At 42.0% G+C, this 24,271-nt stretch overlaps 4 protein-coding genes and 1 pseudogene across 5 annotated transcripts in view; 4 read left to right on the top strand and 1 right to left on the bottom strand.

The window, feature by feature from the left end:
• On the top strand, positions 1–4,411 carry LOC306780686 (protein C19orf12 homolog). Its single transcript, XM_079273122.1, has 3 exons — positions 1–96; positions 2,498–2,658; positions 2,758–4,411. The coding sequence occupies exons 2-3, from the start codon at positions 2,499–2,501 to the stop codon at positions 3,021–3,023; spliced, it is 426 nt and encodes a 141-aa protein (XP_079129248.1). The 5' UTR covers positions 1–96; position 2,498; the 3' UTR covers positions 3,024–4,411.
• Positions 4,412–5,486: 1,075 nt separating this feature from the next.
• LOC306776468 (uncharacterized protein) lies at positions 5,487–7,438 on the top strand. Its single transcript, XM_079267174.1, has 2 exons — positions 5,487–5,771; positions 6,199–7,438. Exons 1-2 carry the CDS (start codon positions 5,634–5,636, stop codon positions 6,916–6,918), a joined length of 858 nt encoding a protein of 285 aa, XP_079123300.1. The 5' UTR covers positions 5,487–5,633; the 3' UTR covers positions 6,919–7,438.
• A 707-nt stretch (positions 7,439–8,145) lies between these two features.
• On the bottom strand, positions 8,146–10,037 carry LOC306786231 (cytochrome b-c1 complex subunit Rieske, mitochondrial-like; annotated as a pseudogene). The gene is made up of 2 exons (XR_013773145.1): positions 9,927–10,037; positions 8,146–8,847 (listed from the first exon to the last, which is right to left on the bottom strand). The product of XR_013773145.1 is annotated as a cytochrome b-c1 complex subunit Rieske, mitochondrial-like (transcript).
• A 400-nt stretch (positions 10,038–10,437) lies between these two features.
• rxylt1 (ribitol xylosyltransferase 1) lies at positions 10,438–15,555 on the top strand. Its single transcript, XM_079280870.1, has 6 exons — positions 10,438–10,615; positions 10,749–10,937; positions 12,185–12,287; positions 12,440–12,754; positions 12,889–13,059; positions 14,503–15,555. The coding sequence occupies exons 1-6, from the start codon at positions 10,468–10,470 to the stop codon at positions 14,903–14,905; spliced, it is 1,329 nt and encodes a 442-aa protein (XP_079136996.1). The 5' UTR covers positions 10,438–10,467; the 3' UTR covers positions 14,906–15,555.
• Positions 15,556–16,391: 836 nt separating this feature from the next.
• srgap1a (SLIT-ROBO Rho GTPase activating protein 1a) overlaps positions 16,392–24,271 on the top strand; it is a 70,860-nt gene continuing 62,980 nt past the window's right edge. Inside the window, exon 1 of the mRNA XM_079273943.1 lies at positions 16,392–16,935. Coding sequence (XP_079130069.1) covers positions 16,872–16,935 — 64 coding nt within the window. The 5' untranslated portion in view covers positions 16,392–16,871. The remainder of the gene's footprint in view (positions 16,936–24,271) is intronic.

Below are 24,271 nucleotides of genomic sequence, written 5' to 3'. Positions count from 1 at the left end.
AGAAATCAGGAGGAACCCGGCGAGCATAGTTGATATAATAATAGCATTATAAAATAAGTCTTACAAATACCGATGAGGATTTCATGACACAGCAAGGTACGTTAGTGCTGTTTACTGTGGTTACTACGATACACTTTACCGGAGGGCTTTTATTTTGTTGACTTGCGCTACATAGATAGATAGATAGACTTTATTTCAGACTCGGGGTCCATACAGACAGATCCATAAAAAGACTGACACAAACAATAAAAGTACATCGGCCTAGCAATGCCTTACAAAGAGACAGCTGTACCAATGTCGCCACAGCTGGGACTGGTAGCGTGTGGTGCTAAACCTTATGTTGGTTAAAACAAGTATGATCCCATTTACAGAGTCATTCAGTCTACAGATGAATTTGTACATGAAATTTCTTTTTTTTTTTGTAGTTTGACCACAAGTGTGCAGTGTAGAGTAGAGCACAATATGCTCTGAACAGAGACATCTTCACTCCATCTGTACACAGACCAAATGTCGTTATCGTCAGTCATGTGTTCTGTTAAAAAATGACCAAGATATTTTACTTCACTACAGACACCAAGATTATTGTCAGACAATTTGAAGTCAGGGAAGTTTAGACATTTGTCCTCTTTAGTTCGACAGATCAGGATAGCACTCTTACTGGCGTTGTATTTGATGTCATGTTCCACACCGTACACAGTACATATAGTGAGGAGCTGCTGAAGACCAGCGCTAGAAGGACTAAAGATCACCTGATCATCTGCAGACACGATGTGATTAACCAGAGTATTTCCAATCATGCACCAGTATTACAGGCTTTCAGTTGCTTGGACAGATCATCAATATACAGATTAAACAGAACTTGTCTGACACCATTGCTAACCCCAAATGGGGCTGACACACTTTTACCCCATTTTACTCTCATACTCTGGTGCGCATACCAGTAAGCCAGAATTCTCACTATGTATGTGGGGACACCTCTTTGGCTCAGTTTAAAAAATAATTTACTATGATTAACACGATCAAAAGCTTTGGAGGCATCAATAAAACACATAAGAAGTGATGAGTTTTGACCTCTGTATTTGTTTGCAATTTCCTTTAAGGCATATATACACAAGTCAGTGCCATGTTTGGCTTTGAAGCCCAACTGGTTATCTGTGGAGGTGATGAAGTCCTGTATTCTGTCCAGCAGAATTCTTTCTAGGACTTTTGACAGGACGCTGGCCAAAGCAATGGGCCTGTAATTCTCTAGGCTACATACTTTACCAGCTTTGTTTCTAATGACTGGCACTAAGAGAACAGACAGCATTGAGTCTGGTAACAAGCCGTGAATCATGAAGCCAGTAAAACAAATAGCGAGGAGAGGAGCTAACCTCGGACTAGCATATTTAAGGTGTTCAGCAGTAATATGGTCTAAGCCACTTGCTTTGCCTTCAGACAGTTTGTTGATAGCTTGGTGCACCTCATATGATGTAAGTGCCATTCACTCATTACTCTCAGAACTGTCCACGCTGTACAAATCACTTTTGATGCAGTTCAATAAGGTGCTATAATGCTGTCGCCATAACTCAGCAATGTTGTCTGTTCCTGAGATTCCATCTATAGTGCATGGTAAAGATGTTTTACAGTGAAGAGCTCTCACTTCTTTCCAAAATCAACTAGGTTGTTGCTTAGCAGCTTCTTGGCCATGGAGTCAGCCCTCATGGCTTGATCATTCTTGCAAATGAAGCGAATGGCATACTTATATCTTGCATTGGTGAGCTTCTTGTACTCAAGCTCTGGTCCTTGTCTGGGTCTACCAGCTAGAGCCCATGATTTGAAGGCTTCACAGGCTTCAGCATGATACTCAGCTACATACTCATTCCAGCCAGGTTTGATGTTATGGGTCTTATTATGATGCTTGTAGTAGGGCTTGCTGTCTTTATACAGAGCACTTACTATATCATTGTACATGAAGCAGAGATCTCTCCTATGCACCACATCCTTACAGTTAACATCAGTACACACAGCTGCATCTCTAGCTAGATGAATATGACTGAAGGACTGGTCTGTACGAGCAGAATACACTAAGACGTCCTCTTCAGTGAGAGTTGACCAGTCAAGTTTTTCTGTGTTGACACTATTTCCATTTCTAGATAGCGCCGGCAGATGTTCAACACTTATCGACATAGCAAAAGGTATATGATCAGTTACAGATGTCAACCTTTGGCTTTTGATGCTTTCTGATGCAATCAGAGCTATCACACTGGTATCTGTAGATGATTGCATTACAAAATCACTGTGTCACACTATTCACTATATGCAGGACAATGTGTGTCAGTGTCTGATGGGATATTATAGTATGTTGTACATTGTTGATTTGCTAATAGCTGAGTTAACATTGTATTTGAACAAACTGACAGTATTTCCCTGCGTCCTTATTCTATGCTTATTGATTGCTGAGTGTCTTTCAGTTATAATTTCTGTCATGTCTCCTGAAATGTATAAATCTGATCCACAGTATGTGCCATCGACTTGATGATGTCATGAAGCTGTGTTGTGAGTTATCTGCCAATCAGCAAATCCAGACCACAGTGAAAGGCTCAGGGAAGGGAGCAGCAGCAGCGGGCGGTCTGGCCTTCGCTGGAGGGTTAGTCGGGGGACCTCTTGGTATCGCAGTCGGTGAGTGGGAATAAATGCATGCAACAGTTTCTCCCACTCGTGTGTGTGTTTGTGTGTGCAATCATAATTCCACATGTTTGAAACCCTCTTACCCTGTAGGCGGTGCTGTCGGAGGCCTTCTGGGCTGCTGGCTGACCAGTGGACAGTTCAAACCGCTGCCTCAGATCATAATGGAGCTCAGTCCTCAGCAGCAGCAGCAGCTTTATGGTAGTCTTCTGGCCGTGCTGGGAGACATTCAGTGGACAGATTTGGCTCAGCTAACTGCTCTAGTGATGGGCAACGCCACCCTGAAGCAGCAGCTGACGGCGACCCTTCTCGGGTACATCTCCAAGGAGCTCCAGGCGCAGGTGCACTACGTGGATTAGTGTCTGTGGAAGAACTGGGATACCCTAACGTAGGGGTGCACATGCTCAGAAGGATGGAGTCTTTTGAAAATAATGTGAACTGTGTTTATGACGCTGGAGAGACTCTTTATCAAATCTGAAATCACATGTTGTAAATTTGCACAGACGCCATCACGGTCTTGGTTTCAGGTTATACGGTTATTGTTAAAACAGCTGTATACCTGGATTCATTTATTATGGGAAGTACACTCATCAGATGAAGGAATTATGTATTCATCAATGGCACTGTTAATCATATAAGAGACATAGTGGTTCTGTTTGTGATAACGGTTTTATACAAAATGTATGAATTACATTTGACACACCAGATGAAACATCACACAGGGGAGGAACGATGGAGCTTTCATCCTATCTTTATCCAAGAGCGTGTTCTTTCAATTTGAGAGCATCGCTCATTGAGTCCACGCTCAGATTTGGTACTGTCTTTAGCTTGATCCGGTAGACTGATTGAGTTTTTATTTTCTAGTTAGTGTTGGTTTTCTAGAGGGGGCCGGGGACACGCTCACCTGGAAGAAAATGTTGTACATTTTAAAGTTAAATGCTTCAGTCTGGTGCACTCTGAGACCAACATCAAGAACATGAACACAATTCAGGCTGAAAGTAACGCAGTTTAAACTGACAAATGCAGGAAGGACAGCTGGCAAGAAATCACTAACTGTGTCGTTCTGTAAATTAACCCATTTATAATATCACTGCTTCATCTATAACGCGATAGATCTGACTATAATAACACGTGTATTCACGTTCATGTTTTACTTTGATGTATTCTTATTCTTTCAGCTGAGACCCAGCGATGTGAAACGGACTTTTGGACAAATAAATAAAAATATATATAAATATAATTCTAAGCAGTGAGGAACTTCCATAACTTCCTTTCCTTCCATAACTTAAAATCACCCACACCAAACATTAAAGTAGCCGGAGACTACAAGACACGACTCAAGAAGCCGACACGCGTCAGTGAATGTGTGATGAGAGAATATTTACACATTTCTTTTCTATTTACTCCCAAGTCTGTTTCGCACCACTAAGGCTACAGCTGAAAGAACAAGGCTAAAATATTGTCATACACGCCATGACAACACATCTGCAACACATTCATTCACCATAATACACACATGTACTTATAGTCAGATCTATCCTGCTCTAAATGAAGCAGTGATGTCATGAATCTGTTCATTTACTATTTCACACATGCAGTCTGAGATTTATTGCCAGCTGTCTTTTTTTTGCATTTGTGTTTAAACTGTGTGATTATGTAACATTCATTAACGGTCCACGTACCGAGCTCTGATTGGTCAGTGTGTATTTGAAGAAAAGGAATTAAATCACACGTTGCTGAGGGAGCAGAGGGGCAGAAAACGATCAGAAGGCAATTCATTGGTGATATTTTGTCTTCAATAAATAAATGTTGGAAAACAATCACTTGAGTAGTCTCGTTCCACGACCCACAACTGTTCCATATGGACCAGATGGAAGGTAACTGAAGATGGAGTAATGATATACTATTTTATTAGTTTAAGGGCTTTTGTTACCCACCAAGTTGCAGCGAAACCGGATGTTCCTCGTAGAACCTGTCTGAATGGACTTTTATCTGTTCACCTCTTTTTCTGGATGGTTCTCCTCTGACTCATCTCCCGAGTCAAAACCACACCCACTAATGCATTGCTGGTGAAATCCAGGGAACTGCCATTACATGTGAGGAGAACTGAGTTAACACTATCACACTGGATTAGTATTCAGGGTGGACTTAACGGAAATATAGCATCGACTGTCCTGTGCAATGGTTGGGAGTACTCGACATTCTCTGGTAAAAGCTTTGGATGGGACATCTTGGCAGGAAATTTGGAATAATGACAATAAGGGTAGAAATTACAACAAAATTCAGACATCAGTCAGAGTGAGATGTGATGGAAGTAAAAGTAGAAAAGAAGATGTTACTTTCAGATTAAGGTTCGGACATACAGGACTCAATGACACGTTATACACATCATGAAAAAGACAGAGTGGGATAAATGTGAGATATGCAACTATAAAGAAACTGTTGAACATGTGCTGATAGAGTGGAAGAAGTTCAGGGTGGAAAGAGAGACTGAAGAACAGAGTGGTAGATACAGGAAGGGAGTGGAGCATCAAAGGACTGTTAGAGACAGGGGACAAACAAGTTCAGTTTAAAAGGGCTTTATTTAATATATGAATGGAACGGATTCAAAATCCAGAACATAACTTATTTCTAATTTTTTCATTTTATTTATAAATAACATTGTGTTTAAATGATAACTATCATAAAGTCATGATGTTACACACTCCGGTCCAGTAGGTGGCGCCTTAAACATTGGTTTGTAGTCCGCCATTAAACTGAAAGAAGAAGCTATTGAAGTTAGCTTAGCATGCTACCTGGAAACAGACTGACGGGGACGGAAGTGACCAACACAGCGCTAGTCAGAGCTTAATGAGAGTAAACGGTGTTTTTAACGGAGTTCGTCTGGAGCAAAGCTTTCTGTGGTTTAGTGAAAATGTCTAAACTAGAAATGCTGAGATCTTTACTCAACCAGCGACTAACTGCGGTTGATGAAGAGATATTTCGTCTGTTTGAAAGAACGATCGCAGAGTACGAGGAGGAACTCGCTCGTGCAAAAGAGGAGAATAAGCGACAACGGGAACTTCTGGACGCTGTTCTCAACCCGGAACTCCGGATACAAAGAGCACGTGGGTTCACTTTATTTCTTCTCTCAGTTCTCAAACACTGTTCATGCTCTTAACACAGTATTTAAATACATTGATACAAGTGTACTTCCGGTCCCACGTGCAGTTGCTCCCAAAGGCCCTGAAGTAATGAGAGAGCGTTAAGGAGCCTGAACCTTCATGATTTCAATAATTTAACCGGATTTAATGCATATTAATTGTAAATTCATTTGTTCTCTCAGCTTCTAGATGACAGGAAATATTTCAACTTAAAAGTACAAGTGTGTTCTCTTTGATAACACCACATGGCTTTGGCAGCTTAAAATGGTTCATATGTTCATGGTCACATAAGTTGATTACATTATTGTATTATCTGGTTCTAGTGATACTATTTGCTCAATTCTAGAATGTCTTTGTAACACCTCTGTGTCTGTTTTCTGTTTTCCTGCAGATGGTTAAAGAAGAGGTTCCCTCTGAGCAGCAGGAGTGGAGCTCCTGTCTGGACCAGGAGGACCCAGAGCCCTCACACATTAAAGAAGAACAGGAGGACCCAGAGCCCCCACATATTAAAGAAGAACAGGAGGACCCAGAGCCCCCACATATTAAAGAAGAACAGGAGGACCCAGAGCCCTCACACATTAAAGAAGAACAAGAGGACCCAGAGCCCTCACACATTAAAGAAGAACAGGAGGACCCAGAGCCCCCACATATTAAAGAAGAACAGGAGGACCCAGAGCCCCCACATATTAAAGAAGAACAGGAGGACCCAGAGCCCTCACACATTAAAGAAGAACAGGAGGACCCAGAGCCCCCACATATTAAAGAAGAACAGGAGGACCCAGAGCCCCCACACATTAAAGAAGAACAGGAGGAACTCTGCATCAGTCAGGAAGGAGAGCAGCTTCAAGGTCTGGAGGAGGCTGATGTCAAGTTCTCATTCACTCCTGTGAAGATGAAGAAGAGGAAGCTCAGTCCTCACAGCTTCATCAAAGACAAACTGAACAGATGGAAACAGAAGCTGATGGAGAAGACTGTGGAGGACCAGAACCAGACAGGAACTTGGTTCCAGATAGACATCCAGAACCAGATACTGATGAGAAGACTGGAGACTCTTCTGGCACTGATGAGGGTGGTGAATGCAAGAAGACCAGAGAACCTCAGTCAGGTTTAAACTATGTGAGACCTGATGAAGTCCGTGTCAGTGATTCAAGATGTAGCGCTGGTGAGAAACGTTTTAGATGCTCTGAGTGTGAGAAAACATTTGGCAAGAGACAAAATCTGAAGATACACATGATAACCCACACAGGAGAAAAACCTTTCAGCTGCTCAGTCTGTAAGAAATCATTTAACCGGCATTCAACTTTACAGAGACACATGAGAACCCACACAGGAAACGATCCCCTTTAGCTGTTCTGGTTGCAGTAAAGTTTCCGTTTGTGATAAAAGCTTTCAGCACGAGTCACCTCTGAAGTTACACATGATTAACCGCGGTTCAACTCCACTGATTTCAATTCAAAAAGTTATTCACTGAATGAGCGCCAACTGTACAGTTTGAAATAGTTTTGATGATTATATTGATGATTGATTTGATGGTAATGTAAGTTTAAGACAATGGTTTTACCTGCATCTGTGCACAGTATATTGTATTCAAATGATTTCATCAATAAAAAGGTTTGTGTATTTCACTGGTTCATAGTTGTACATAGCACACTTTGTTCCTCAGGATTAAATCCATCAGTGACTGGAGTGTGACTCAATAGTTCTTTATCTTACTTGGCAGTTTGCACTCTTTGCTGCTGCCATTACTGGTATACAATTGTCTTCTTGTCTGACACAAACTCATAAAAAGGTCCTTAGAAAAAGCAGTCTACACATTCTTTGGAGTCACAAACCAACAACATCCTGATCTCGATCTATAGTTCCTTCCAGTTGATTAACAGGCCGACACATTCCTGAATGTGTTCACAACTTGTCGATACTTTTTTAGATTGCCGGTGGCTTTTCTTGATCGTACAGTCATCTTATCCTCATCATTGTGCTCCCCAGGCCTCTTGTTCATGTGTATGAGCACTTTTACCAGCTCAACTTTAGGTAACCATGAAACAGGCCCCACCTTTGACTTCATCACACAGCTCCAACACAATATATCAGGATTGGTGCGGCAGCAAAGGGATTGGACCTGATCACACCCGGCCCTCATACATTGTTACATAATGCTGTTTGGAAAATACTAAATGCTAAAAAATAGTGCGGAATGAAAGAAATCCATAGAGATTAAAACAATAAATAAAATGTCAGTGAATCAAAAGACATCAAGCTAAGTGATGCAGATCAATCAAAGAAAAACTCACTTTGTTACAAGGGAAAAGACAATAGCTCAATCATAGAGTTGGAAATATGTCTTTAATAGTAAATACACAAGTTTTATGTCACTCTCACACGGAGCCATCTAAAAGATACATGTTACAGGGAGGAACGGAGACAGAGCTCCAGTATTTATCCCACTATGACTACGTCCTCAGTGAACTCATAGAAGGGAACCTCCAGCTTTAGAGGAGCAGGTCCCTTTCTTATCCTTCCTGAAGCATCGTAGTGGGAGCCATGGCACGGACAGTAGTAGCCTCCGAAGTCTCCGGCGTTGGCGATGGGCACACAACCCAGATGGGTGCACACACCGAGGACGATGACCCAGCGGGGGTTAATCACTGTCCTTGTCATGCTGGGGGTCACGGAGCTCCGCCAGATTCACACCCTCCTCTGCTGCGATTTCCTTCTCTGTGCGGTGACGGACAAACGGGCTTTCCTCTCCACTTGAAGGTCATGTTTTTGCCTTCAGGGATGTCAGCGAGCTTGATCTCAATCTGCGATAAGGCCAGGACATCTGCTGATGCGCTCATTGAGGAGACAAACTGGGTGACCACCGTCTTGGCGGCATACACACCAACCACAGCGGTCGCTCCAGTGACGAGGTAAGAGAAGGACCTTCTCGCCTCGCTGCTCTCCTGGGAGGACTTGTTGGGGTCCGTAACCTCGGGGCGACGGTTGTCTGTAAAGTCAGGAATCTTGATATCTGTGTGGGCAAGGCGGATCCCCCCAGGAGCTGGAGAAGAAACACAAGATACAGTTTTTAAAAGGCACGAGCAGTTAATGGGCAAACTAAAATATTTGGTATCTTACAAAAAACATTTAAAGTCATGCTTCTCTGTCAGTGTCCTCCTACTTTAGGCTCAATTACTAGTAGATATAATAATGACTAGATGAATTGATCATGATTTGAATAATAAGGACATTTATAAAGAAACATTTGGGATTAAATGTACACTGATTAATAGCTTGTATCCCTAAGCATTAGTCGTTATAGAAATGAAACCAGAGTGACTTTTTTTTTTAATTGTCTCATCAATCGTGATTGCTTCCCCCAAGTACAATACAGCACATCAGATCTGATCAGGTCTAGATCTACAAATCATGATACTGTCAGTATAGCTGATACTAACAATTGCTTATTTCAGTCCAACCTGGAGATATTCAGGTTGCCATCACTGAAAACCAGCACATATTCACATCTGATGAGCTGGAACAGTGACATTTTTCTTTCTTTCTGTCGATCACGTGACAATGTTTCTATCAGTCGGTTAACCGACTAATAGAAAAAAATGTTAAATTGGAGGCAATAAAACCCGAGCTGAATAATAATAACTATCTGTAGATGAGTTTTTTTCTTCTGCACAATAACCAGTAATACACGTATTATGTAACACAAGAAGACCTCTCACCTGTATTGGCGTGTGAAAGCTCAACACAAGTACAGTACAGGGTCACATGTCAAGATCGATGTCATCGCTGTAACTGGTGTAAAGTAACGTTCGTGTTTCTGAGCTGTTAAGTCTCCTTGGTCTATATTTATACACTTAAGACTTTTTAACCATATTGACCTTCTGTCAGGTTACAGATGTCAGTTACAACACAGCTATTTACAGCTGGTCAGAGCAAGTTATTAGTACTAGCGTTAGTCTGGAGACATAAACGGTAATAAAATAGAGAAGCATAAAATGTACACGCTGTTAAAATGAACATGTTAATTCATCAGTATGAAGTCAGTCTATTACGTTGCATCGTCACATCAGTACCACAGCAAACGCCCGCCCGCAACGTTATAAAGCCACAAGTCGGCCTTACCAGCAGAAGGCACCAAGTCCTTGGCAGCAGAGGACCGCAGGCTTTTAAATGTCTGTTTTGTTGCCTGCAAGTAAGGGGAAAAGCCCCGGCACGAGCGGACATGGACATCATCTTTGCCCAGAATAAGGGACTTCCACGCCGAAACTGTGGACACGACTCGACCTTGCGAGTAAAAATCTGACGTGCACCTCGGTGATGTGCATTACCAGAAACTCCCTCCGCCCTCTCAACGTTCTGCATTAAGTACGGTCTGACCGAAGTGTCCCTTTCGTTTTTATCTTATATATCGAGTAATTATATTATTTTAGATGCATTAAATGAAGCCATAATTACATGTTATATATTCAGTGTTGACATATAGCAACAGTTTTGACTAACATGGTTGAAATCCTACAATCATTTAAAATAACGTTTGTTTCGGTACAGGCATTTTTCTAAGGCAGCTGTATCCAGGGGTCCTCATGATGTAAACAAGGGTCCTCACACAAAATATGGAGAGGAGCTACACAATGGTAACCTGAGAGAGTAAAATAAAATAAAAATGAAAATACCAAAAAGAAAGCTATTCCTGCTAATTATTTTTGCATATGTGGCATTTTCACTCTATGCTGCATATAATGTCTTCTTCAGCACCAAAGTCATCTCCCGTGTTCACAGGGTGGTGAAGAAAGAGACGGGGGCACTCTCGGGTAATTACACTTAGCGTAACCGTTATCTAGTCCCGATTGCAAATACACTGTTAGAACCTCGTTTCGTTTTTATGGGAACTAAAATGGAGGACATGTGTGCCTGTCAGCTATAATGTAAATGGTGTGTTTGCAGGTGGCGTCAGAGATGGCGGTGCTGTTGCTCCATTCCTAGCTCGTGATTGGAATCCGTGGGAGGATGAACAGGTGGACTACAACTCTGCTCTGACCAAAAAGAGGGAGGCTTTCAAACAGCACCTGGTCCGAATTGACAAGAACAAACCCAAAAGATACAGGGTACAAATCTGGGGTAAAGCTGCCATAGGTAAGTCGTGGTATTATATAATCTGTCTGTCACAGCCTGCAGAGAAGGTCTGTGGTGGGATTTGGGCGTGAAATGACAATTGTGTGACATCACAGTGCCATTTTGATTCTTACAACTACAGATGATTTAAAAAACAGTTTCCCTTTATGTTGAATTATATACAAATTTTAAAATGTTGTTTTTCAAGTCTTTAGATTGATGCTTTTCATTGGCCTCTGGTTGTGTTAATTTCAACATTTGTATTGTCATTTATTCAATTGTACTGTGGAACAGAATGTTATACCTCACTGAAGATGAGGGGCAAGAAATACAGAAACGAGGCAATACAACATAACAAATAGACAGTACAGTCTGAGTGTTATGTATAAAGGAATACAGAATACAAACTGAACATCATATAAAAGAGTTACAGTTAGAGTTGTGTGATGAAAACCGGCAGCAAGTCTAACAGCCAGAGGAGAAAACCTCTGGTTCCCTCTGACAGTTTTGGCCTTATGTCAATAGCACCTGCAACATGGCCAACATTTCTAACTCACATTGTGCAGTCATGCATTGATAAACATCACTGATCTTACATGATGAGAACAACCAAATTAGTATTATTTTGTACGTGGTGTGGATGTAGAGAAGTTGAATGAACATTGAAAATAATATGTATTATTAAAAAGTATTACATTTGTTATTACATGTATTGAATTGAATTTATCTATGAAATAACTGAGAATCTGGATGTTATTATTATACCACAGTTGCAGTGTAATTGCAGAGGGCAGGAAGATACTTGGTGATAAAGATGAACAATGTTCAGAAAGGTGAAATTGTATTTTACATGCGATTGACAAAATGGATCTTTAAAAAAAATGTAAACGATGTTATTAAGTAAAATATAAATTATATTTTAATTGTCTTAATGTCTATAATCAAAAATAATTATGGGGGGGGGCAAAAGTAAATTGTATATAGTAGTAGATTAATCATATTGGTGTAGATCAGAGTTTAAATAAAATAAAATAAATCAGATTAAGAGACAAAATTCTTGCATTAGAGAGAGGTATACCACTATGATGGTTGAAGTGACAGTAACTACAGTATATACACCTGATGATACAAGGAGTGTACAGACATAGACACAGATACAAACTACATTGATGCTCTTCTGCAGAAGACACTAATACAACATAATGGCTCTGCACATTGACATTTGAAATCTGGTAGTAAATGTCTGTGAACGCTTCTCTTCTCCTCAGGGATTTACCTTTGGGAACATATTTTAGAGGGACCCCTCAACCCTACTGACAAGATCGCACAATGGCGAGAGGGAGAACTCCAGTCAGGAAAGATTGATTTCAGGTAACAAGTCAAACATGGGAGACTTAACAACTGCCAAATCCAAGCATGTGGTCTGCTTTTGGGTCACCACACACCACATCATATACAAACTACTTAAGACACAACTATCAAATTGACTTGTTTTCCCTCCCCTCTTGCCTCTCCATCTTTAGTTTCTACACAGGTCCTGCTGTGGTCCAGGGTCATGTCCCTCTGGATATGAACAGCCTGGTTCTGGTTCTGAATGGCCGCGAGCAGCAGAAGGTCTCTTACGCCACACGGTGGCTGGAGCATGTCCAAGCTCTGGTACATTCCCATACAGTGTCACACGTGGCTGTGGTCCTCCTGGGGAATGAGCACTGCAACAACGACTTCATTGCCCCATACCTAAAGAGAAATGGTGGATTTGTGGACTTGCTGTTTCTAGTGTACGACAGCCCCTGGGTCAACAACAAGGATGTCTTCCAGTGGCCTCTTGGTGTCGCCACGTATGTCATTTCTTACTCGTGTGTCAGTGTGAGAGTGTATGTGTACTCAATATCAGTACATTAAAATGCGGGTTGTACTTTCAAATGAATAGCTTTGTCTGACACGTTGCTCTCTTTTGCTTGTCTCTGTGCAGATACAGGCAGTTTCCTATGATCAGGCCTAATGCCCAACTGATTACCTCCAACAGGCCATACCGCTGCAATTTCCTAGGAACTGTTTACAAAAATTCCTCCAGAGAAACTCTTATGCAGGTGCTGAAACAATCTGGCCTGGATAAGGAATGCATCACCACTGCCAGGGAGAAGTAAGTCATTGTTTAGGACTGATGACAGAGCTCACTTTTTCTATTTTCTTTAAATTACTATATTGCTTGTATATTGTCTTGTTTAAAAAAAAAAAAGATTGATATTGAGAATAACAAGAACCTTTCACTGAGACATTTCTTTTGTATATTTTTAAACGTAACAAATAATTTATATTATTTATGATACAGCTGTTTTAGCTAACAGTCATTGGGGTTCTCCCAATTATGAGACATCAAATTCAAGGGCTTTGACATTATTTTCAAGGTCTTTTCTGGTGAAATTCAAGGAGATTAAATCAGTCTAGATTGTTTTGCTTCAAGTTGCCTAATTTTGGAAAAATCTGCCGCCTTCTCTCGAATATAATGGTACTATATGTCACTTGGCTGGTGGTGCTTAAAGCGCCCCAAAAAATACATTTGAAAATGTCAAAAGCAATGTCTCTTTCGAGAAATCATGACCTGGTAACTCAAGAGAATCAGAATCAGCTTTGTTGGCCATGTATGTGTGCGCATACATGGAATTTGACTCTGGTTAACATTGCTCTCATCGTACATACATACATAGAATATACAATAAACAAGAGAAATATAAAGACAAGGACATTAAAGACAACAAAGTAGAACAGGGAAACAAAGCATAAACATTAACATTTAAGTACTATGTACAATATAAATCCACAGACCTTGTTGTGAGCAGTTTCATGTAGAAACTATTTGCTTTCAACTGTAGTTCTTACATGAAACCGCTCACAACAAGGTCTGTGGATTATCTTGAGTTACCCGGTCATGATTTCTGGAAAGAGACATTGCTGCTGAGTTTTTCAAATGTATTTTGTGTCTAGTTCCATTATATTGGAGAGATGGCCGACATCTCTACGGCCAATATTTCTAAAACCAGGCAGCTCACACCAAAATAATCTAGATTGATAAACAGCACTACAGGTAAGAGGAAAAATATGTATTTTAGATATTGAGGTGAACTCTCCCTTTAAAGTAATACATCACAGAGGCTGAAGAGGTTAGTCTTTATATTATTAAACTTAAGAATTCATTCTTGCACAGAAATGTGGACTGTGGATTTTATTCCCCATCACTTATACTGGAATTGCGTTATATGCTTTACTTAAATGTACCGTAAGTAGTTTGCCCATACATTTTAGGGGCTGCTGCGCACACAGAGGGCATCGGTAAAAATACAATTCTCTGACTTCCTGTATGTGGTACGTAATGCAGTTTGAGAAGAGTTTTGTTGGTTCTTAATGTTGCCAGGGAACCCTGGTGTTATCGGTAGCTACCTTTTTATGTATTTAGACATTTTAAATGTAGAATTTTACATATTGAATATAAATGGGGTTGAGGTGAGATATCTACAATAGGAATCATCTGATTGGAACAGTGCTGCGATATATTTAGCACATTAACTACACTTATTCCTTGCCTCAGGTGGCTCCCCCAGGAGACAGCGGAAAGCTTGAGAGGCTATCAGACAGCTCTGGCTCAGAGCGAGCTCACTCTCTGCCCAGTCGGAATCAACACAGAGTGCTACCGCATCTACGAGGCCTGCTCCTACGGCTCGGTGCCCGTGGTGGAAGATGTTCTGACACCTGGGAGCTGCGCGGCCGGGTCCAGCTCCCCACTGCGTCTGCTCAAAGCTGCAGGAGCACCCTTCATCTTCATCAGTGACTGGAAAGAACTGCCGGCCATCTTGGAGAGGGAGAGAGGGATGAGCCAGGAGCACAGGGTGGACAGGAGGAGGAGGCTGCTGGAGTGGTACGCCAGCTTCCGTCAGCAGATGAAGGAGAGCTTCACTGAGGTCATCGAGGAGACTTTCTTCAAAAGCGGCTGACGGGAGCGTTTCACAAACAAACATTTAAAAGGCATACAGGGGTAGACGTTCGATATTGGTTTAATTTATTTTGTGGTTGGTGGATAAATGTGACATGCTACTGGTGTTGTGAGCCTGATGATGTTCAGTGTAATATTCTTGTGCGGGTTATTATAAAACAATTTGTGTGTGTTGTAAAGCTGCCATTACTAGTGATTAAAGGGCCCCATGACATTAGTGTCATGGGTCATGTTTATTATGTTAATGTTTACAACGGTGGAATGTCCAGGCGTTTAGAAATACTAAATTATACTGCCTTTGCATTTTGAAAGATCATTATTTCAAAGATTATTTCAACCATGTTTTATATCTGTTTGTACACACTTAATATTGTGATTTTTAAAAAAAAACACTAAACACAAGGAGTAAAAATGAGATGTTATGTGTTTTTAGGCCTCATTTGAAAATGGTGCTTAGAGCTCTTATTTGGTAAGCCACTTGAAAATGGATGTTGTTGCTGTGGCATGTGACAATGTTCTGATCAAAACATAACAAAGGACTTTCTTCTTTGTTCTGTTTATTTTAGTGGTGTGCTGCATGGATATTGTTGTTATTTTTTTGACAGTGCAAGCCAATAAATTGGAGTGTTGTCTTGAAGAGAAATGAGTGGATGTGCTTGTCCTGTGCATTTATTTGTTATACACTGCAGATGGCGCTGTGGTCCAGGTAGTTTTTAGTGGCTACAATGATCTCAGATGAAGGTAAAGGCTTTTTGAAGTTAGGCAGAAATAAATGAGTGAACGCATGGGGAAATCTTTGTTGAACTTATACTAAGACAATATATTTAATCTGCATTTGACTAATTATTGTCTTTTTCGAATATATGATGAATAACTTCTTAACAATAAAATACATGTATAATATATTAGCTATATTGGCTTACTTGTGTGCATGAGTGCATGGGTGTATCCAGGAAATACGGGCCCCCTGAGTATGTGTTCCCTGGATGTTTAGAGGCCCGCTGCTGCTGTGGGCCCTTATGATCCCGTGTTTGTGATTTTTCTTTGGATTAATTAAGGGCAAAATCAACTGCAAATCCTTGCTGTCATTATGTGAATTTAGTTGGATGCCACATGTAAGCTTGGGTATTTGTTTGTATGAAGACATAAATAAATAAATAATTTGGTTTTCATTACAAGTAATAGGAGAATCATAACGTATACTTTGCTCCGTTTTAATCGGTTCCAACTGTTGTATGGATACATCAACACAACTTTATATTTGGGGGCAGGGGTGTCAGTCCACTGGTGTCCACTAGCTCTATGTGCGTGCAGATCCCTCCCTCTCCGCTCCCTGCTTGACTCCAGCTGCTGTGTGCTGCAGTCGGCCGGCCCTGTCTGCCTCTGAGCCTGCTGGGAGTTAAGGGGGGGGGAGAGAAACCGTCGAGGGAGAGCGAACAAGGGGGGGAAGTGAGTGTGTATGTGGGTCCCAAACTGGAAACCGCTACCAACAAGCACACACCCGCACGACTGAGAGCGACTTTAAAGACCTCCGGGTGGGTCGTTGCCACTACTTTAACAGAGAGCCGTGGAAACCCGTCACGGAGACCCTGAAACTTGCGTGCTTGTCTTTTTTCCTTCTTCTTCTGTGGTATAGCGGCAGCGCTGTTGCGCCGCCCGCACCGACTGCTCTGTTACTTGAGAGGATTCATTGGTTGGAGCAGCGTTGCGCATTGGCCCCGCTTTAAATCCACCGTTTATCCAGAGGGAAGAGGAACAACTAACCCTCTGTCTCCAAGTGGAGCTTGTTGCAGAGTTAAACTGCAACAAAGTGTCATTTTGTGTCGCGCCTCTTCTTTCTCTCGCGTTCATTTTTTTTCTCGTCCTGTGTGGGATGCGACCGCTGCTGTAGGACTCCTCGCTTGGTTGACAGTTTTTTTCTCTCTCAAGAAGTTTACAACAAGCTTCGGACGGAAAAAGACAGCAAAATGTCCACGTCGAGGTTCAAAAAGGATAAAGAAATCATCGCGGATTACGAGAGTCAAGTCAAAGGTAAGGCAGAATGAGTGCTTCTCTGGGAAATGCTCGTCTGAGCCGCAGGAAGATTAATTGGGAAAAGGCTAATGTTAGATTACCTGCATGAGTCGTAGCCAGTGATGTGGTGTGTTCAATAGAAATAAAGTTCAGCAGTATGTGACCTAGTATTGGTGTCTACTGCACGGCACTGCACATCATGTGTTTAACACGGACATATCTTCATATAATATGTATTTCTGTATAATTACTTCACGGGCCTAAAACAATATAGTGGTAACGTTATTTATGTGAGCTTTGCAAGGGTGTGAACTTAAATTAGCAAAGTAAAAGGACTGGTGACTGGGTTCAGGAGTGGCCTGTAGTCTTTTGTTTTGCAGCTTTGCAAGTGAAAGCTCATAGAGGGGATCACCATGTTTCACACATGAAGCCTATCAAGTAATATTCTAGCTTCTAGCTGGATGTCCAATCGGGTTACAATCTTTTTTTTTCCGCTCAGACCGTTTTACTGCCACTTCTTGGTCTGGCGCATTTTACGTGTTTAACAACCTGTTACTATCAGTTACTGCGCGGTTCCCACAGCATTACAGCGTGGTAATGAGACCGAGGACGGGGAGAGCACATGCAGAGCAGAGTTAATTTATTCCCAGACAGACCAGCACAGGAAAGAGGCTTCTGGGTAACCGTGGGGATTTGGCCCCCAGCCAACCAGCTCTGTTCTTCAGCATGCTGAAATACCACCTATTCATGTCCTCTGTATGCAACCTTAAATCCAGAGAAAGGGGGTAGGTTAGCTGGGGTCAGGGGGTCGGGTGTGGGGGCCAGAGAAGAAAGGGCACCAGTGCTGCTTGAGAAATTACAAGATCGCATGTAGTTGAGCACTTGTTATTTTTGCATCGCAAATAGCTTGCGGTTATTCAGTTTGAGAGTTGCTTTATTGCTTATCAATCACTTTTTTTTTTCTTTTTTCGACAAAGACATTTTTGATTGTGCCCGAGGTTCATCTTTTGTGTTGCATTTAGCATTGACAGCCTATCGCACTCGGCTCACCGCAATTAACCACGGAGAGACATGTTGGATATATTCACACCAAAGCACATTCAGACCTACTGGAGGATCTCTACAAAATGTATGCTTCTTGTCGAGCATAACAATGGCCCGCCTTTAGCAGGTCGGATGACTCCTGCAGATGCAGACCCCGTTTGTTCTGGAACAATAGCTGCCAGGGTTAGCGGCGGAAGAAAGTGCATTCAGTCAACATCAAGTATTCTGTTTCAGAGCTGCTCCTGATTTTGCAGCTGTGAAGTGTTTTACGAGTTAATAGTTTGCAGTGATAATGAGTGGGATGACATCTGCATAGTAGCTGTGATAGCCAGAGGCAGATTGTGGTGAACAGACATTGATTACTCAAGAAATAGAACAACAAGCAGCCCAGAAAACAGCCGGAGCTGATATTTTTTGATCTTTTTGGCCTGCATCCTCGCTGTCTCACAGTTTGAAAAATGTGTATACATTCTCACAATATTTAGTCAAATATCTGGGGCTCATCATGCATAACATTTGCCATCATCCTGCATTATGCAGATCTACACAAAACATTTCCAGTTTTTGAGAATCCGCTTTTTGTTAATGTTTATGCATTGTTATTCAAAGCAGTAGATGTGAGGTTTTTAATGTCGTGTTCTACGATGGCTGACACTGCTGTTCTCAAGCCCAACTTGTCATTCAGCTGACATCCACTTCTTAAGTACCTCCAGCAACCTTTTTTTTTTTTTTTTAAACCTCCCACAGATTAAATGAAAATCGATGTCATTCTGGCAATTCAAGGAAATTCTTCTTCTATTGCAAAAGCTCTGTAGCAAGGGGATTTCATTTTTGCTAATTGCCAAAATCTACATCAAGACTCAGCCTGTTTTGGGAAAAACAAAAACATTAAGAAGATTGGGTTAAGACAGTGGAATTTGTTTGTGCTTTATGGCGCACATCGGTTGCAGTCATTTTAAGTAATTTAAAGACGACTAAGGGAAGGTTGTGGGTACATTGGTATTCTCTGTGGACGGGTGATCAGAGCATAGCAACCCTGCTGTGTTTTCTCTAGGGCAGAGTGTTGGTTTGATGTCGGGCGGTGGCTTGCTTTTTGTGGCCTGGGGTGGGTGGGGGTTTGCAGGGGTGGGGGGTCGTGGCTCTGGTGGCAGGGCCCCTTGAACCTCCATCAGGGGTCCTCTGCCAGATCATCATAAAGGAGGCCCCCTGTGACCTGCCTTCACCGCTGTTTGAAATCAGTGCCCTGCCCCGCCGCATATGCCAGCACAGTGGTCTGCCCATGTTTGTATGCAGGAGGATTAAAGGCAGGAAACTGCTCCGAGGTGTTATGGTCTACTTATCTTTCAAATTAAGGGGAGACTTATCAAGTGAATAGGTGGGGGGGAAATAACTTGTAGATATCACCATGAAACCTCCCCAGTTGATTACTCGCATTGTATGTTTTGTTGTGCAAGTTTAACTAAATGTTATGTTTAAATAGCATTGTGTAATGCGACCTTTTGGTGAATGTAGGAGAAATCTACAGACACAAATAGACAAAGTAGTAAAAATAAACAACTAAATGTCTATTTTGAATGTTTTCTTTGCACTCGTCTAAAGGTAGACATGTTATCTATTTGCCTGGGTTGTCTGCTCTCTATAGGATTTGTCCTGTGGTTAAAAGTTATTCAATTGACCTCAGTAACAGTGGAAGTCAACGTTGTTCGATTGCGTGGCAGAGGATGAGCATGTATGTGTTGATCACTGTCCATTACACAATCCAGATGTCTCCCGTATGGGACATCTGGCTCTGGATTGGGATCATGCAGAAGCAAACTGTAATTTTGCTCTGAAACGGTCTTTCATGTTTTTTTTTACTGAAATAAATCCAACTTGTCACCAGACTTCAGCATGTGATGGTGTGGTGTGCCGAAGCCGCCTTCTCTCTAGAAGGTTCTTCTGAAAAAAAACTACTTGATTATAAACTAGGAACACTTTAGAATACGTAAACAAATAGTCTCCTCGGTGGAATAAATACACTTGCAAAGTGCTTTTTACAGAAACAACAGTCAATAGCCATTTCACATCAGAAGTTTCATGTTTTGTTTAAGACTCTTCCGCATCGGCTTCACTTGGCAGAACCAGAGGTTACCTCCCGGTTTGAATGAACTGATTCATTACGTCATCATCAACTTAAAAATAAACCTGCACGTAGCAACTTCCTCGAGTCCAAAGCTGTGTCCTCAAATGTCTTGTGATGGTATTCAACTTTTAAATATATAAAACGGAAAAGCAGGATATTAGAGAAGCTGAAACAAGCTTGTTTTACTCAATCAGTAACTTTAAACTTGTTATCAATTGGTTCTATCCATTGACTGATTGATTGTACTAACCAATGCTTTGTAACAGTCTTTTCCATCTTTATGAATAAATACACTTTGAGAAGAGCCATCAGACTCCGGTGTCCTTAGGTCCACTCTGCTCTCTTGATTATTAAATATTGTCAATTAGGCGTTTATGTGCGTGAGCCGAGCTGAATGCAGCTGTCACTATAACCTGACCTTTGGTGACGGTCTGTCCCATTAAGACCACGCTGGAGCCACCCGATGAAGTGCCTCTCTGCGTGCAAAGTCATTCAGAAATCTGCCGGGGTAAATGAGATGCCTTAAGGTGACTGGCAACTTGGGAACCACTACTGTTGTGGGCCATCCACTTTTCTCAAGGTCTTCCCTTTCTGGCCTTCAGCTAATCTAAACAGCCGTGATATGTATTTTTGGCACTCTATGATGCTGCGTTTTAACAGCTTCTCAGAGGTGTTGAGGTTACAGGTTGCAAGACTAATGGAATCCTAAAGCCCCCTGGATCTCCATGTCGGGCATCCATCCACACACTTACCATCTGTATTCACACCCCCTCCTTCTGAAACTGTGTGTGTGTCAGTAGTGTGTTTCCACCCGGTGGTGTGGCACTGGAGTGAGTTTGTGCATGAGCGTGCATTTGCATGGGAGGGTGACTGGTTATTGACGGAACCATCTGTGGCCGCTCACCCCTTTCTTCAGTTTTAATATACTCTGCTCAGCACAGCCCTGCTGTGCTTTTCGTTGTAGCCATAAAGGCCAGCAGGACGTTACTGCAGCCCCCCCCCCCGACCCCTCACCTCCCCCTCAAAACAAAAATTCAAACCAACCCCCCTGCATCCCTAAACCAAACAAAAAGGCTGCAATTGAAGTGTCACTGAGTGTCAATGAGCTGGATGAGCTGGATGATGTGTCGCTGTATGGTTCTAGTAGGAGGTGCAGGGTGGTAATGGAACTGGACTGTGATTAGAGAAAGCAAAACCGACGAATTAAAAACTGGGCTGGAAAAGTGAAATAGAAGGGGGGGGGAGTTGGAGAGATTTTGGCAACTTTCTGGACAATTCTTAATTCCTTTGAACCTCTGCTGGGGCCCAGCAGATGGATGGATGGACGGACAGACAGACAGGAAGGCAGACAGACGCAGTTGGGCCATCAGGCCATGCTGCTGTCTGCCACCCAGTGGGGCTGGATTAAGGGGAAGGATATTGGGGGATGGGACGGTATGATGTCAGCGCAGGAGTAAGTGAAGACGGAGGTTATAAGCTCTGATCTGGTCGACTTGTTCTAATCTGCTTCGGAGTGTGTTCAGCCCGTTCATCTGCAGGATCTAAGCAGTTTGTGTCTCGCGGTGGTGAAAGCTTTTTAAGACGAAGGCAAACATGCTTTAAATTAAGCGAAGTCTTTCGCCATTTCTGTTTTCCTGCATTCTCTTAAACAATGGGACGTCTGCCACTTCGGCTCACTTTTTCCCTCCTGCATCAAAGCTCCGACTGACCACGACAATCTGTTCACAGGCTGTGGCTTTTGCTTGACTCAGGTGTCCCAGTCTAATTCACCTTCTGAGAACTGAAGCTGAGCTTTATGGGGTCCTAAGTTCTCCATCCACTTCCACTGTTAAAGCCTCAATATGCTCAAGATGTTTCCTCAGGTCTATATGGGACTGCTCCTGGTTACACTTACTTTATATTTATGGATGGGTGGGAATAAGTTTTCAAACTTCATTTATACCGAATGCACACTCGTGAGTCATCAAATCAACTGCTGATATGCTCAGAGAGGAGTTTTATAAGTGGATATCACTGCTTATACATCCACTCCACTGATTTGATTATGAGCCAAGTATATGGCAACTCTCATTATTGCAACAGGCATGTTAAGACTTTAATCAAGTTATCTTACTCTCATTCAATTTGTAATTGTAGTAAGTGGTGGAAAAATGCAGCCAATATTTTTGGGAGACAGCTAAACAGCTAAAGTCCACATATATTATATTCCAGATTACCATATAACCCTCCAGATATTAAAGGTGCCCGGTTGAGTTTAGACTCACTGTCACCCACCATAACTCATTGGTTGTATTTCTGAGTTCTAAAAGAAGATTGCAATGTATTTCCTTCAATCTAAAACATCTACATTTGTATTTTAAATCCAGCATTGCTTACACTCGTGTTTACTAGCTGTAAGTCTCAAATAGTTTGACTTCATTAGAGCAGTGAGACATAAACCATCCAAAACCAAAGTGATACGAAATGCCCTATGTAACAGCTAAATGATGTACGGTCAGTCACAACCGAAGTGCTGTTTTCACATTGTCTGATCCCGGGTTTTCACTTGTGCCTGTAGGTCTTCAGCTGGTGGGTTTCCCAGCTTTCCTCACACAATGCGATTCATAACAATCAACTGTTTGGCAGGAATGACAACTAAGCAGCTTTTACTGTGCTGACAGGTCGAGCCTTGTCTGCGTTCATCAAATGGCTATTCATATTTCCTGCACCCGACAAAGACAAGCCAAATTACGTTACCGGTAACCACTTTCTGTGTTGTGCCAAAAATGTGTTTTCTTATGTCCTTCCCACTGTATGCTTGAGTAGGTTTATAGTAAATATTGTATAGACATATATGCAGTCCTGTTCATGAAACAAATTTTGAAGACTGCTCCTAAAATGTCAATTTCCAATCCCATATTTTCTGCATAAATAATCCTATTTTTCTCCCTAAAGTTTGTCTTCTGAGGCAGACCGTACATCCAGGCATCCAACAAGCTCCTTTTCAGTTTTACACACTTCCACAATTTCTTGCACATTGCATAATATTTTTAAACGCTGCTGTAAGGTCATTAACTTGTGACCTCAATAGGCACACGTGTACAAAAAAACCCTCAAAAATGTTTTGGTTCTTATAAACAAGAGGTGTTAAATGCGATTCAGTGTAAAGTTTCTCACAGTTTCTCCAAAACAATTCCTCCCCCCCGCCTTCTGTCGTAAACTCTCTTACCCATCCACCCGTAACTCTGATGGACAGAAGTTTAATTTACTGACCGTGCGACTCCTCCCGGTCCCCTCCCCCCGGTTTCCTTTTCTTTCTACGTTGACCTCGTGACCCGAGAGAAGAAGGCTTTGAGGCACGGCTGCCCTCCTAATCAATGGAGTGGTCTCGTGTGACGTCACAGTTTAGCTGTCGGCCATGTTGGAGTACACACAAAGCCACTGGCATGCACGGCTGAGTCGCATAACCTATCGGTGGTGAACTTTTGTGCTGTCTTTGGTTGTGGCAGCAGAGCTGATAGAGACAAGAAATCATTCTTTCGTTTGCCAGCGGTCATTACACATCAAGGAAATGACACGAAGGAGCTATCCAAGCGACGTCGCGAGAAATGTCTGTCACGCATCTCTCGAGATATAAAGGAATGGAATTTGGCGTACACTAGAGTATGTGCGGATCACTTTATAAGTGGTCAGTGATTTTATTTACAAATTCGTTTGTGAACAGTATTTAATAAAGGAAATATAAATTAAACTTTTACATGAGAAGGTTACCGAAGCTTCATCGGCCCGTGACAGCAGTCGGTACCAGAGACGTGTCGAGCGCGTACAACAGGCGAAACACAGAGATGCAGCCTCAGCATTGCTTGATATGAGTTTAACGTCGGATCATATATATATATATGTATATATATATATATATGTGTGGGGGGGGGGGGGGGTGAAGTTAGGAGTTAGTTGAAAGTGAATTCCTACACACACGCACACAATGACGTGCATGTACAATGTAAACAAACACACGTGTCTGTTTGCGCTGAGTAAACATTGAATATTGCTAAATATTTGACCAGATCTGTATATATTTACCCTCCCAATGACGAGATGAGAATTCCCGACGACCGTTGCTTTGACGTCTCGGACCCATCCACTGACAAACTGATTATAAGCGTCGAGCCCTTTGTAGCACTCCAGCTCGTCTTCTGTGTAAGGACT

This window comes from Melanostigma gelatinosum, assembly GCF_949748355.1.
Source record: "Melanostigma gelatinosum genome assembly, chromosome: 1".
Lineage (NCBI taxonomy): Eukaryota > Metazoa > Chordata > Actinopteri > Perciformes > Zoarcidae > Melanostigma > Melanostigma gelatinosum.
This window is presented reverse-complemented; position numbering and strand designations above follow the sequence as displayed.

Coding starts and splice junctions, on each gene's coding strand:
- rxylt1 (XM_079280870.1), top strand. CDS start 10,468: ATGAAAATACCAAAAAGAAAGCTATTCCTGCTAATTATTTTTGCATAT. Junction 10,938..12,184: donor CTGGGGTAAAGCTGCCATAG/GTAAGTCGTGGT, acceptor TCTTCTCCTCAG/GGATTTACCTTTGGGAACAT. Junction 12,755..12,888: donor TGGCCTCTTGGTGTCGCCAC/GTATGTCATTTC, acceptor GTCTCTGTGCAG/ATACAGGCAGTTTCCTATGA.
- LOC306776468 (XM_079267174.1), top strand. CDS start 5,634: ATGAAGAGATATTTCGTCTGTTTGAAAGAACGATCGCAGAGTACGAGG. Junction 5,772..6,198: donor ACTCCGGATACAAAGAGCAC/GTGGGTTCACTT, acceptor GTTTTCCTGCAG/ATGGTTAAAGAAGAGGTTCC.
- LOC306780686 (XM_079273122.1), top strand. CDS start 2,499: ATGTGCCATCGACTTGATGATGTCATGAAGCTGTGTTGTGAGTTATCT. Junction 2,659..2,757: donor ACCTCTTGGTATCGCAGTCG/GTGAGTGGGAAT, acceptor CTTACCCTGTAG/GCGGTGCTGTCGGAGGCCTT.